Here is a 14,920-nt window from a genome sequence, read left to right on the forward strand (position 1 = left end):
GGCTGCAGAAATAACCCATGGAGTCTCTGTTCGTGAAAGTGAGAGGCAGTCTCACAGGGATGCTGCATTTCATCTATGTGTCTAGGAACGTATTTAAAGCTTTAGACTGGAATATGGATTAATTGTTTTCTGCAGGCCTTGGAAAGGAGGTTAGTCTGTGGTGGTTCCACTCGAGTGGGTAGCCGAGCTCTATCACAACCGCTCTCTCACTCCCCCTCCTCAAAGAGGAATGGGGAAAAAATATGATGAAAAGGGCTCAAAGGTTGAGATAAGGACAAGGAAATCACACAGTAATTATTGTGACGGGCAAAACAGACTCGGCATAGGGAGACAGTAAGATTTATTGCTTATTACTAACAAGCTAGAGAAGTGAGAAACAAAAGAAAGAAACCAAAAGCACCTTCCCCCCCCATCCACCCTCTTCCACCTCCTCCCCCCGAGAGGCGCAGGGGGACGGGGGAATGGGGGTTATGGTCAGTCTATAGAGCTTCTTCTCCTCCACTCCTTCTCGGTCACTCTTGTCCCCTGTGCTGTGGGGTCCCTCCCACGGGATGCAGTCCTTGATGAACTGATCCGATGTGGGCTTCCCACAGGCAGCAGCTCTTCCCGAACTGCTCCAGATATGGGTCTGTACCATGGGGTCCATCCCTCAGGAGAAAACTGCTCCAACCTGGCTCCCCCACGGGCAGCAGTTCCTGCCAGGTCACCTGCTCCTGCGTGGTCTCCTCTCCACGGGCTACAGGTCCGGCCTGGAATCTGCTCGGGCAGGGGTCTTCCACAGGGGGCAGCCTCCGTCAGTGCAGGTCCACCTGCTCCACCATGGTCTCCTCCACGGGCTGCAGCACGGAACCCTGCTCCACCGTGGTACTCCATGGACTGCAGGGGGACAGCCTGCTTCACCATGGCCCTCACCACAGGCCGTAGGGGACTTCTGCTCCGGCTCCTGGAGCACCTCTCCCCCTCCTTCTTCACTGACCTTGGCGCCTGCAAGGCTGTTTCTCCTTTCACTCTCCCAGCTGCTGTGTGGCGCAGCATTTTTTTCCCCTGTCTTAAATATGCTCTCACAGAGGGGCAAAACAACATTGCTTATTGGCACAGCTCTGGTCAGCAGTGGGGCCCTTACCAAACATGGGGCAGCTTCTAGATCCTTCTCACAGAAGCCACCCCTATGGCCCCCTGCTACCAAAACCTTGGCACGTAAACCCACTACAGTCTTATAACTTGAGCTATATAGCTGTATGAGTTGCTTACAGTTTCAGCCATGGAAGTTCTGACAGATTCCTATTGAAGTTTGTAGTTGAGGTACTATGTTTTTGTTTCCATTTGCAACATCTCATTTTCAGTCCTGCTGTGTGTCTGCTCCTAGGCAGTGAATAAATATTACTTGCTGTTTTTCAATTTCAAAAGAAACATAAGGAATATTGCTTTACTAAATTGTGCTTGTTTATCCTACTACTGCTTATAAAACAAGAGCATTTACAATAATATGTTTCAAACTTTTATGCTGATAATGTTAGGGGAGAGATCTTAAAAGGTAGTGTTATTTAATAGGAAATCTGTAATTAAGGCTGAAGGTTAAATACAGGTTTATATATAAAATATTTTGGATCAAAAAAGCAAATAAGGAACTTACTATTAATAAGCAGAATACATAGCTGTTTCAGAAAGTATAGTTACATCCTAGAGTTCCTCTGTAGAAGAGTTGCCCACACTTAGTCCATCTCTTCTGGGAGGTTTAGAATATTGATTTTCAAGATTCAAATGGGGGTTTTGGGTGTTTTTCAATTGTATGTTGGGAAAGAGAACAGATAATTAAACAGTTGCTGTGTCTAGATACCTGGGTTGGAACAAGTTATTGCTGTCATGCTTATTTTTATCTAAACTCATAATAATATCTCAATCCAAAACTTTTTGAAAATAATAACTTTAATGAAAGTATGTGCAAATGTCAGTCATTGATCTTGTGAACTAGGATAGAACTGGAGTTAAGTTCCTCAAATCCCTCTGAAGGGTAAGAAACTTTGGAAATAGCTATTTGTTCCTTCAGCCTTAGAATCCACTTATGTGAATTTTTTTATAGTAACTAGGAGCAAGTTTGTTAAATGTCTGTATTCTTGTTGCATCAGGAGTGCCAGGCATTGTCAGATATGCATGTGTCAAAAGTGCAGTAGTACCTAGGCTGTTTTCAAACGGAATGATTTTCAGATGTTATTCAGCATGCGTCAGTCCAACTGTTAGGCTTAGTAATATCATCAACAATATCATCAATGGGCTGTCACTAACTGCAGGTCTTCTCTCTTTCTGTACTGCTATGCAGGTTGAATGATCCTAAGATGTCAGAAGCAGAGCGTCAGTCAAAGGAAAGTGAACGGGCAGACCGTAGCTTATTTGTTCAAGAGCTTCTACTATCTACTTTGATGCAGGAAGAAGGTTCCTCCTCAGATGAGGATGAGCGGGGAGAAATTGCTGATTTTGGTGCTATGGGCTGTGTAGATATTATGCCTCTAGATGTTGCTTTAGAAAACCTAAATTTAAAAGAGAATAATAAAGGAAATGAGCCTCTTCTGCCTCCTTTTTGATGGCATCCCATTTTGCAAACAATGTCCTCTGTGCTGTATTTGCCAATGAAATTGGACAACAACTATCTTGGGTTTGTTTTGGTGATTGTAATTTTAGGTCTGTTGCTCTTGTTACATTGTGTACATTCAAAGGAAGAGAGAAAAGATATATATGATAATCATTTCCACTTAACCAATTTTTACTTTTAGCAGGTAAATATAGGTTGCAGTGCAGAGAAAAAAGTTCTGTGTCCCGTAGCTTGACATGCAAAAAGCTCTCCTAATACTCCACATTCAAACTGAAGGGGAAAAAATGAAAAATCTCTAATGAAGCTGCTGTGTGTATTTATGACTATTAATGAATAAAAATTGCTTGGATGGTTTACCTTAACTACTGCATGATGTTTTTTGCAGCGTGCATGAGTTTTAGTGACCTTGTCATTAAAAAAAAAAAAGTACAAGTAGTAAAAGTATAAAATCCCAAAGCTTTCCTATTATTCAAAGGTAATGTGACAAAAAAGATTAATACTCACTAGCAGTTTGTAGCGATGAAGTAGCCTTTGAGTAACATATGACCAATGACCTTTTCTATGTACTCTCCCTGTGTATTAATGCAAACTCTGCAGTGGGCTATATTGTTATTTCCAGGGTGTGGTGTTTTGCTATACTGTAACCACTATGATGCCCTGTTAGCCATCATATTCATATGGAATTCAACTTTTTATACATCGGTAGGAGACAAAAAACCAAGGGTCACTACTGGCAATCTACCACAAAGAGCTTCTGTGTGCCCTAAAAACAAATTTCATTCATCATTCTTTAAAGCTTTCATTTTTGTGTTTAATTTCTTTTAACCGTTAAATATACTTTACTTAGGTGTAGATGTTGCATATATTCACTGCTGGGGGAGAGGGGGAATTACCTGGATTATGTTATCTTAGTTCTAAGTCTTCACAGTCCTTATCATTTTGAGTTATTTATGTATTTGCTTCATAGCTTGCAGAGGCTTCTCAGTATCAGGAAAGCTTGAGGATTTGATTCCCAGATATCTCCATATGTTATAATTGAATTCTTAATGCTAATTTCCTATTAATCTTTATTTATTGGGTTTTGGGGTTATATTTCTGACATAAAAAAATAAAGTGTTTTTGAGTCATACCACCTACTTGCCTATACTGTCAATCCTATATGCTTTTAAATTAGTTTTTGTGTTGTGGGGTAGACCTCCTTTGAACATTCTTTAATAGTTTTGTATCTGTCTTATATTGTGGCACCCAAAACTGCACACAGTACTCAAGGTGAGGCCACACCAGTGCAGAATAATGTGCGACAATCACTTGCATCGACCAGCTAGAAATTCTGTCCTTAGTACATTCCAGGATATGGTTGGCCCTTTTGGCTGCCAAGGCACACTGTTGAGTCATAAACAACTTGCCATCAACCAAAACCCCCAGATCCCTTTCTGTTGGGCTGCTCTTCAGCCTGTCATTCCCCAGTCTGTATGTACATCCAGGGTTGCCCCTTCCCAGGTGCATCATCACTGGACTAGGGAAGTGATTGTCCCCCTGTACTCGGCTCTGGTGAGGCCTCACCTCGAGTACTATGTTCAGTTTTGGGCCCCTCACTACAAGAAGAACATGGAGGTGCTTGAGTGTGTCCAGAGAAGGACAACGAAGCTGGTGAGGGGTCTGGAGAACAAGTCTTACAAGGAGCGGCTGAGGGAGCTGGGATTGTTCAGCCTGGAGAAGAGGAGGCTCGGGGCAACCTTATCACTCTCTACAGGTACCCAACAGGAGGCTGTAGCGAGGTGGGGATTGGTCTATTCTCCCACGTGCTTAGTGATAGGATGAGGGGGAATGGCCTAAAGTTGCACCAGGAGAGGTTTAGGTTGGATATTAGGAAAAACTTCTTTACTGAGAGGGTTGTTAGGCATTGGAATGGGCTGTCCAGGGAAGTGGTGGAGTCAACATCCCTGGAGGTCTTTAAAAGACGTTTAGATGTAGAGCTTAGTGATATAGTTTAGTGGAGGACTTGTTAGTGTTAAGTCAGAGGTTGGACTAGGTGATCTTGAAGGTCTCCTCCAACCTAGATGATTCTATGATTCAGTGTGAAAAGAAGCATGGCCAGCAGGTCAGAGGAGGTGATTTTCCCCCTCTACTATGCTCTTGTGAGACCCCACCTGGAGTACTGTGTTCAGCTCAGTTTCTGGATGAAAACTTTGCATAAAAATAACAAGAAGGGTTTCTATCCATATGTTGGCCAGAAAAGAAAGGCCAAGGAAAGTGTACCCCCTCTGACAGACAAGAAGGGACAACTGGTAACAACAGACATGGAGAAGGCTGAGTTACTCAACAACTTCTTTGCCTCAGTCTTCACTGCCAGTCAGGCTTCCCATGTCTCTTGTTTCCCTGAAACTGTAGGTCAGAGCTGTAAGAGCAAAGTCCTTCCCGCTGTAACTGAAGAGCAGGTTCAAGTCTACCTGATGGAACTCTGTTCCCATGTGTTGAAGACCAGGTTGGATGATGCCCTGGGCAACTGGCTCTAGTGGGCAGCATGGTGTGTGATGTTGGATTGTCTCCAGTTAAAGCCTGTTCTCGTTCCATCACACCGCCGTGCTTATCCAATTCTATCAAAATTCATTCATCATTACCTACGTGGCTGTTACTGTGATACCATTAATAGGACACTGACATATAGCAATCGTGGTAGTGATGACATACAGTATTTGATAATAACTAACATAATACAATTCAATTCATGGACTATTCTCACCCAGTACTAAATCCCCTTGAGGTACACACTGGACCTCCCCATTCCTTTGCATTACCTACCAAGTGCATCCTGGTCCTTGAGCAAAAGCAATCCCAGGAATGGGTTTGCCTTTTCCTGAGGCAGGAATAGCCCAGACTGTCTTCCCCAGCATGGTTTTTACATGCACTACAGGGACTTTGTCCCCTTCTACAGTACGTAACAGGCTTGACTGGGCAGGTCTGGCTTGGTTGGCAGAACCCCCAGTGCTGACTAACCAGGTGGCCTTTGCCAAATGTGTATCCCAAAGCTTGAATGTCCCAGCACCAATTGCCTTCAGTGTAGTCTTTAACAATCCATTATATCACTTGATTTTCCCGGAGACTGGTTCATGATATTGGATGTGATACACACACTCAATAGCATGCTCTTTGGTCCAAGTGTCTATAAGGTTGTTTCGGAAATGTGTCCTATTGTCTGGCTCGATTCATTCTGGGGTGCCATGTCACCCTAGGACTTGCTTTTCAAGGCCCAGGATAGTGTTCTGGGCGGTGGCATGGGGCACAGGATATGTTTCCAATCACCTGGTGGTTGCTTCCACCATTGTTAGTATGTAGCGCTTGCCTTTGTGGGTTTGAGGGAGTGTGATGTAATCAATCTGCCAGGCCTCCCCATATTTATATTTCAGCCATCATCCTCCATACCAAAGAGGCTTTAACCGCTTGGCTTGCTTGATTGCAGCACATGTTTCACAATCATGAATAACCTGTGCTGTAGTGTCCATGGTCAGGTCCACCCTTCAATCACGAGCCCACCTGTATGTTGCATTTCTACCTTGATGGCCTGAAGTGTCATGGGCCCATCGAGCTACAAATAATTCACCCTTATGTTGCCAGTCCAGGTCCACCTGGGCCACTTCAATCTTAGCAGCCTGATTCACCTGCTAGTTGTTTCGATGTTCTTCGGTGGCCCCATTCTTGGTCACATGAGCATCTCCATGGTGTACTTTTACAACCAGGTTCTTTACGCAGACAGCAATATCTTGCCCCAGTGCAGCATCCCAGATGGGTTTGCCTCTGTGCTGCCAGTTGCTCTGCTTCCATTGCTGTAACCACCCCCACAGGGCATTTGCTACCATCCATGAATCAGTGTAGAGATAGAGAACTGGCCACTCTTCTCATTCAGCAATATCTAATGCCAGCTGAATGGCTTTCACTTCTGCAAACTGACTCAATTCACCTTCTCCCTCAGCAGCTTCTGCAACTCATCATGTAGGACTCCATACAGAAGCCTTCCATCTCCGATGCTTCCCCAAAATAGGACAGGACCCATCAATGAACAGGGCATATTGCTTCTCATTTTCTGGTAGCTTGTTGTGCAGTGGGGCTTCTTAAGCATGGGCCACCTCCTCCTCCATTGATAGCCCAAAATATTTGCCTTCTGGCCAGTCCACAATGACTTCCAAGATTCCTGGGCAACTGGGGATTCCTATTCGAGCCCACTGAGTAATCAGTGCAACCCACTTGCTCCATGTAGTATGAGTTGCATGATGTGTAGAGGGGATCCTTCCTTTGAACATCCAGCCTAGTACCGGCAGTCTGGGTGCCAGGAGGAGCTGCGCTTCAGTACCGACCAACTCTGAAGCAGATTGAACTGCCTCATATGCTGCCAATATCTCCTTTTCAGTTGGAGTGTAGTGGGCCTCAGATCCTCTGTATCCCCAACTCGAAAACCTGAAGGGTAGAACTCGAGTGTCCCGAGGTTCTTTCTGCCAGAGGCTCCAGGTGGGGCCATTCTCCCCAGATGTAGTGTAGAGCACATTTTTTACATCTTGTCCTGCTCGGACTGGCCCAAGGGTTACTGCATGAACTATCTCCCATTTAATATGTTCAGATGCTTGTTGTTGTTTGGGGCCCCATTTGAAATCATTCTTCAGGGTCACTTGATAAAGCGGGCTTACAATCAGACTGTAACTTGGAATGTGCATTCTACAAAACCCCATGACACCTAGGAAAGTTTGTTTCTTTTTTGCTAGTTGGTGGAGACATAGCTGTTATTTTTTGATCGCATCCATTGGGATTTGACGACGTCCATCTTGCCGTTTTATTCCTAAAAACTGGATCTCTCGTGCAGGTCCCTTGACTTTATTTTGTTTTATGGCAAAACCAGCCTTCAGAAGGATTTGGACTGTTTTCTTCCCTTTCTCAAAAACATTCTCTGCTGTGTCACCCCCCACAATGATGTCATCGATGTACTGCAGCTGTTCAGGAGCTTCCCCCTGTTCCAGCTCAGACTGGATCAGCCCATGGCAAATGGTAGGGCTGTGTTTCCACCCCTGGGGCAGGTGATTCCAGGTGTATTGGACTCCCCTCCAAATGAAGGCAAACTGCGGCCTGTACTCTGCTGCTAGAGGGATGGAGAAAAATGCATTAGCGATATCAGTTGTGGCGTACCACTTGGCTGCTTTTGATTCCAGTTTGTACTGGAGTTCTAGCATGTCTGTCACTGCAGCACTCAGTGGTGGCGGGACTTCGTTCAGGCCATGATAGTCCACTGGCCATATGGGACTATTACAGAGTGAGTGAGTCTTGCTGATCACTCCTTTGCTCTCTAGTTGACGAATTAGCTTATGAATTGCAATCAGGGAGTCATGTTAGTATCAAGGAAGGTGAAATTCTTAGTATCTGTTAAACATTGTTGTAATTCTTGCCAGAGCATAGAGTGCACTTCTTCTCTAGGGACAGTGTTAATTGCAGTCCCTGGCTCCTTTCCTGGAGTTGCTGCTACTGCTACCAGTGACTCCTCTTTCTCTTGGTCCTGACCCTTTTCAATAAAAACTGACTTACCTCCTGCACCCAGCAAGCAGCATAACTTGACTTCTCCAAAAAAGGAGTCTTATTGTTTAGATATATATTTAAACTCTGAATTTTCATCAGATCTACATTTTAGACAAAATACTGCTCTTTCTTCAATTGGTTCCTTGGTTCAGATTAATAAACAGTATTTAATCTTTCTTTTTAAAATCATTTCTTCTTACACTTATGGGTTTACCGGATTCCCTGGTGTATTGCCAAATGCTTTACCATGCAAGGGGGTACTGTACACCAGATTTCCCCAAAACTCTTCCTTTCTCCCTTCTACCTCTTGCTTTGCCCATCTCCATCTGCACCCCTTCGCAGAGCTACAGAACCACGGATTGGGACTCCACACTAGCTTCATACAAAAGTACATCTCAATCACACTTCACACAAGAGTCTTGCCCAACCCCCAAGGCAATACTTAATATTTCTTACCTTGGTCTGTGCACAGTTACCAGTTAAATTCTAAAAACTGGAGTGCCTATCTTCCTTTCTTCCCTAATTCTTCACCAGTCGTGCCTTCTTAACCAGTCTCAGTTCTGTTGTCAGCTCTCTGCAGAACCACCATCACCAATGCACAGGACTGCTGAAATCAGCAGGGCATGCCTTCCTGCTACGGTGGTAACAGGGCTCCCCAGAAGCAACAGGCTCCTGGATGAAACCCCAACTTGTGAGAAACAATCTGTAGCCAATAACAAAGGCTCAGGCGAGGATCTCAGTGAAGTAGCATTTTTATTTGCAATTACAATGGTGGGTGTCCTGCAAGCAAGACTGCACAGCAAAAGTATATTATAACCTTATATTCCCTATTACCCAACACCTGATTTCTCTCGTTTCCTCATTGGCTGAGTACTACAGGTTCACAACCTACTAAGCGCCCTTCTATAACATATATGTACAATTTTATTTGACCAACCTTTAATTTCTCCTTTTCTTTTTTTTTTTTCCTTTTCTCATGACCGGAGTTTTTTTTTGTTTGCTTGTTTGTTGTTTTTTTTTTTTTACTGATTTCACACTGCTGATCTCGTTTTTCTTAGCTATCCTCCTTATTTTGGGACAGTGGGACTTTCCACTGTCCCCTTATCTGCTTAACATGCCCCCCATTGTTATGCCACTGTTATGCCTGCACAATCACTTTTGAATACGCAAGGTTAATGGAATTTTACGCTGCAAAAACACAACTTTAATTCTTAAAGCAGCATGAACCTCTGGCGTATCAGCCCCTCCTCTCAGCAAACTTGCTGAGGGTACACTATCCCATCATCCAGATCATAAATGAAGATGATAAACAGGACTGGACCCACCTTGCAGTTCTCCACTCTTTACTGGCCTCCAACTGGATTTTACACCACTGATCACCACCCTCTGGGCTTGAACATTCAGCCAGTTTTCTATCCACCTCACCATCTACTCATCCAGCCCGTACTTCAACAGCTTGTCTAAAAGGATCTTATGGGAAACAGTGTTGAAAGCCTTCCTGAAGTCCAGGTAGACAATAGCAATGGCTCTCCCCTCATCTATCAGTGTTGCAGGAAGAACGACCGAAAACATGACACACACCAATATGGTCAGATCATGCTCTCTCTTTATTACCCGAATAGCCTGACTTTTATAGCAAATTTAGCAGGGGCGGATAGTGTTTCACACAAGATTATTGGTCAAAAGCACTCAGACAAACAACTGCAAGAAAACAACCCCACCTGCAAGAAAACAACCCCCTTGTGATTAGCAGTCACATAGATCCCGTCCTTGAAGCCAGCTGCTGGCAACAATATTTCTCTAAATTCCTCAATTGGGCGATGTGGGAACACTGTCATGGGAACTTCTCATAGTCGTCCTGGTAGCTTGGTTTGCTCAGCTGCAGCAAGTCATGGCCTCCTTGATGTTTCAAAAATCCCTCAACACATCAGACTGCTGATTTCATCATAGAAGCTTATCAGGTTGGTCAAGTATGACTTCCCCTTGGTGAATCCATTCTGACTACTCCTGATGATTTTCCTGTCCTTCACAGGCCTTAAAATGATTTCCAGGATTGGCTGCTCCATCAGCTTTCCAGGCATTGAGGTGAGGCTGACCAGCCTGTAGCTCGCCGGTTCCTCCTTCTGGCCCTTCCTGAAGATAGGAAGGACATTTGCTTTCCTCCAGACTTTTCCAAGTTGCCACAATTGATCAAGGATTAGTGAGAGTGGTCTCACAATGACATCTGTCAGCTCCCTAAGTCACACTTGACTGCGTCCCATGAGGGCCCACAGACATGTCTATAAATACCTGATGGGAAGGTGCAGTGAGGTCAGAGCCAGGCTCTCTTTGCTTGTGCCTAGTGCCAGGACAAGGGGCAGTGGGCATAAAGTGAAGCACGGGAGGTTTTGTCTGAACATCAGATATCATGGCTTCTTTGATGGAGTGACTGCACCATTTGACAAGGGAAAACAGACTGATGTCATCTACCTGGACTTCTGCAAGGCTTTTGACACGGTCACACATGACATCTTGATCTCCAAATTGGAGAGATATGGATTTAAAGGGTGGACCATTTGGTGGATAAGGAATTGGCTTGAAGGCTGCACCCAGAGAGTGGTGGTCAATGGCTCTATGTCCAGGTGGAGGTCGGTGATGAGTGGTGTCCCTCGGGGGTCTATTCTGGGATCAGTGCTGTTTAATACTCTTATCAGTGACATAGACAGTGGGATCGAGTGCACCCTCAGCCAGGTTGCAGATGACACCAAGCTGAGTGGTGCAGTTGATAAAACAGAAGGAAGGGATGCCATCCAAAGGGACCTGGACAAGCTTGAGAAGTGAGCCCATGTGAACTGCATGAGGTTCAACAAGACTAAGCACAAGGTGCTGTACTTGAGTCGAGTCAATCCCAGACATGAGAACGGACTGGGAGAAGAACTCATTGAGAGCAGCCCTGCAGAGAACTTGGGGGTTCTGATGGACAAAAAGCTGGACACGAGCTGACATACGACTGTCCAGTTTGCATATCTATTCCCTGACCTGATCCTGTTCTAGCAAGGGTACATCTGCCTTGCTCCAAGCTTTCCTCCTGCTCTCTGGGACCTGGGATTCCTGAGGGCCAGACTTGCTGTTAAAGACTGAGGCAAATAAACCATTCATGACCTCAGCCTTTTCACTGCCTTTTATAAACAAGTCTCCCGTTTCCTTCAGCAAAGGGCCCATATTTTCCCTAGTTTGCCTTTTGTCACTGATGTACTTGTAGAAGCCCTTCCTGTTGTCCTTGACATCCCTGGCCAGATTCAATTCCATTTGGACTTTAGCTGTTCTAACTTCATCCCTGGGTGCTCGGACAATGTCTCTGTATTCCTCCCAGGTTACCCGCCCTTGCTTCCACTCTCTGCATGCCTCCCTTTTGTGTTTGAGTTTTGCCAGGAGCCCCTTGTTCATCCATACAGGCCTCCCGGCATTTTTTCCTGACTTCCTCTTTATTGAGATGCACAGCTTGGAAGAGGTGACCCTTGAATATTAACTATTTTTCTTGAGCCCCTCTTCCCTCCAGGGCCTTATCCCACAGGACTCTTCCAAGCACCTCTTTGAAGAGGCCACAGTCTGCTCTCCTGAAGTCCAGGGCTGTGAGCTTGCTTTTTACCCTGCTCCCTCCCCTCAGGATCCTGAACTACACCATCTCACGGTCACTGCAGCCAAGGTTGCCCTTGACCTTCATATTCCAAACAAGACCCTCCTTGGAGGTGAGAATGAGGTCCAGCAGAGCCCCGCTCCTTGATGGTTGCTCTATCACTTGGAGGAGGAAGTTATCATCAACACATTCCAGGAACCTCCTGGATTGCTTATCACAGAATCACAGAATCACAGAATTTCTAGGTTGGAAGAGACCTCAAGATCATCGAGTCCAACCTCTGACCTAACACTAACAGTCCCCACTAAACCATATCCCTAAGCTCTACATCTAAACGGCTTTTGAAGACTTCCAGGGATGGTGACTCCACCACCTCCCTGGGCAGCCTGTTCCAATGTCTAACAACCCTTTCAGTAAAGAAGTTCTTCCTAACATCTAACCTAAAACTCCCCTGGCGCAACTTAAGCCCATTCCCCCTCGTCCTGTCACCAGGCACGTGGGAGAAAAGGCCAACCCCCACCTCTCTACAGCCTCCTTTAAGGTATCTGTAGAGAGCGATAAGGTCGCCCCTGAGCCTCCTCTTCTCCAGGCTGAACAAGCCCAGCTCCCTCAGCCGCTCCTCGTAGGACTTGTTCTCCAGGCCCCTCACCAGCTTCGTCGTCCTTCTCTGGACCCGCTCAAGCACCTCCATGTCCTTCTTGTAGCGAGGGGCCCAAAACTGAACACGGTACTCGAGGTGCGGCCTCACCAGAGCCGAGTACAGGGGGACGATCACCTCCCTAGCCCTGCTGGTCACACTGTTTCTGATACAAGCCAGGATGCCGTTGGCCTTCTTGGCCACCTGAGCACACTGCTGGCTCATATTCAGCCGACTGTCCACCATCACTCCCAGGTCCTTCTCTGCCAGGCAGCTCTCCAACCACTCCTCTCCCAGCCTGTAGCTCTGCTTGGGGTTATTGCGCCCCAGGTGGAGGACCCGGCACTTGGCCTTGTTAAACTTCATGCAGTTGACCTCAGCCCATCGGTGCAGCCTATCCAGATCCTCCTGCAGAGCCTTCCTACCCTCAAGCAGATCGACACACGCACCTAACTTGGTGTCATCTGCAAACTTACTGAGGGTGCACTCAATGCCCTCGTCCAGATCATTGATGAAGATATTAAAGAGGACCGGCCCCAGTACCGAGCCCTGGGGGACGCCACTAGCGACTGGCCTCCAACTGGCCTTGACTCCATTTACCACGACTCTTTGGGCCCGGCTATCCAGCCAGTTTCTAACCCAACGAAGCGTGCGCCAGTCCAAGCCAAGAGCAGCCAGTTTCTTGAGGAGAATGCTGTGGGAGACGGTGTCAAAAGCCTTGCTGAAGTCAAGGTAGACCACATCCACAGCCTTTCCCTCGTCCACCCAGCGCGTCACTTTGTCATAGAAGGAGATCAGGTTCATCAAGCAGGACCTGCCTTCCATAAACCCATGCTGACTGGGCCTGATCGCCTGCTTGCCCTTCAAGTGCCGCATGATGACTCCCAAGAGGATCTGCTCCATGAGCTTCCCTGGTACTGAGGTCAAACTGACAGGCCTGTAGTTCCCCGGGTCTGCCCTCCGGCCCTTCTTGTAGATGGGCATCACATTCGCTAGCCGCCAGTCAGCTGGGACCTCCCCCGATAGCCAGGACTGCTGATAAATGATGGATAGGGGCTTGGCCAGCTCCTCTGCCAGGGCCACATCCTGCTCCCCATCCCCTTCCACCAGCTCAGGGTACTGGGTATCCAGAGAACAACCGGTATTGCCGCTAAAGACTGAGGCAAAGAAGGCATTGAGCACCTCCGCCTTTTCCTCATCTCTTGTAACTAAGTTTCCCCCCGCATCCAGTAAAGGATGGAGATTCTCCTTAGTCCTCCTTTTTGTGTTGATGTATTTATAAAAGTGTTTTTTGTTATCTTTAACGGCAGTAGCCAGATTGAGCTCCAGATGAGCTTTGGCCTTCCTAATTTTGTCCCTGCTGCGTTGTCCCTCTAACAGATATTGGGGTTGTTGAAGTCCCCCGTGAGGACCAGGGCCTGTGAACGTGAGGCTGCTTCTATTTGTCTGTGGAGGGCCTCATCCGCTTGCTCTTCCTGGTCAGGCGGTCTATAGCAATCAACTCCACTACAACCCCTGTGACAGACCCTGCAGCCACTCCAACTCCTACAATGGTCCCTGCAATCACTCTAACTCCTGTGACGGGCACCATGGCTGGGCCAGAGAACCAACCTGTGCCATTATCAGTTACCCCTATATGCAAGAGAAAACAATGGATGCAAAACTCAGGTCCTTTAGAAAGGAAAGGAACTCCTACTCAGACAAGGAAGGAGGAAGAAAATGACAAGGCAGGATACTCCAAAGTGGGGACATCATGTGAACAGAAGGACAAAGAGGAAGATATAAATATGTCAGTAACCACATGATCCCTAACCCAGTGTAAGCTATGAGATGCGCGAAAAGATTTCAGCCATCGTCCAGCTGAGCACATTGTCACCTGGATGCTCCAATGCTAGTATAACAGTGCCAATAGCCTAGAATTAGAGGGCAAGGAAGCAGCTGGGATACCTTGCTAGGGAAGGGAGCATTGACAAAGCAATTGGATAAGGGTCAGAAGTCTCCACCCTCTGGAGGTGTCTCCTGTCAGGTGTGAAGGAAAGGTATCCCTTCAAGGAAGATCTTGTATGTCAACCAGGAAAGTGGATCACCATGGAGAGGAGAATCCAATACCTGAGGGAATTAGCCATACAGGAGGTGACTTATGATGACCTAGACAACGAACATATATCCAAAGATCCAGATGAAGTCAAGTGCACACGACCCATGTGGCAGAAGTTTGTAAGGAGCACACCATCATCAAATGCTATCTCATTGGCAGTAATGACCTGGAAAGACCAAGAGGAACCCACGGTGGATGAATTGACTAGACACCTCTGGCAGTACAAAGAAAGTCTCTCTTCCTCCCTATTGGCTTGCGTGTCAGCTGTGAAGAAGCTTACTCAAGAGGTCCACCAGCTTAAAGAGAATATATCTTCCTCCCCACCTGTATGAACCTGTACCTTGGCTATAAGGAGTGTCATTCCTCTTCAAGAAAGTTGATATAGTGGGTGCACACCACATGCCATGCTGTGGTTTTACCTACGTG

At 46.3% G+C, this 14,920-nt stretch overlaps 2 protein-coding genes across 4 annotated transcripts in view; one reads left to right on the forward strand and one right to left on the reverse strand.

Moving 5' to 3' along the window:
- The window catches only part of LOC101805329 (E3 ubiquitin-protein ligase KCMF1), a 125,164-nt gene extending 121,445 nt beyond the window's left edge, over positions 1–3,719 (forward strand). For all 3 annotated transcript variants that reach the window (XM_072030509.1, XM_072030507.1, XM_072030508.1), the window contains exon 7: positions 2,318–3,719. In XM_072030509.1, the coding sequence (XP_071886610.1) occupies positions 2,318–2,579 (262 nt within the window). In that variant the 3' untranslated portion in view covers positions 2,580–3,719. The remainder of the gene's footprint in view (positions 1–2,317) is intronic.
- The window catches only part of LOC140000586 (uncharacterized), a 554,376-nt gene that overhangs the window by 255,997 nt on the left and 283,459 nt on the right, over positions 1–14,920 (reverse strand). The window lies entirely within an intron of this gene.

Source organism: Anas platyrhynchos, chromosome W (genome assembly GCF_047663525.1).
Source record: "Anas platyrhynchos isolate ZD024472 breed Pekin duck chromosome W, IASCAAS_PekinDuck_T2T, whole genome shotgun sequence".
Lineage (NCBI taxonomy): Eukaryota > Metazoa > Chordata > Aves > Anseriformes > Anatidae > Anas > Anas platyrhynchos.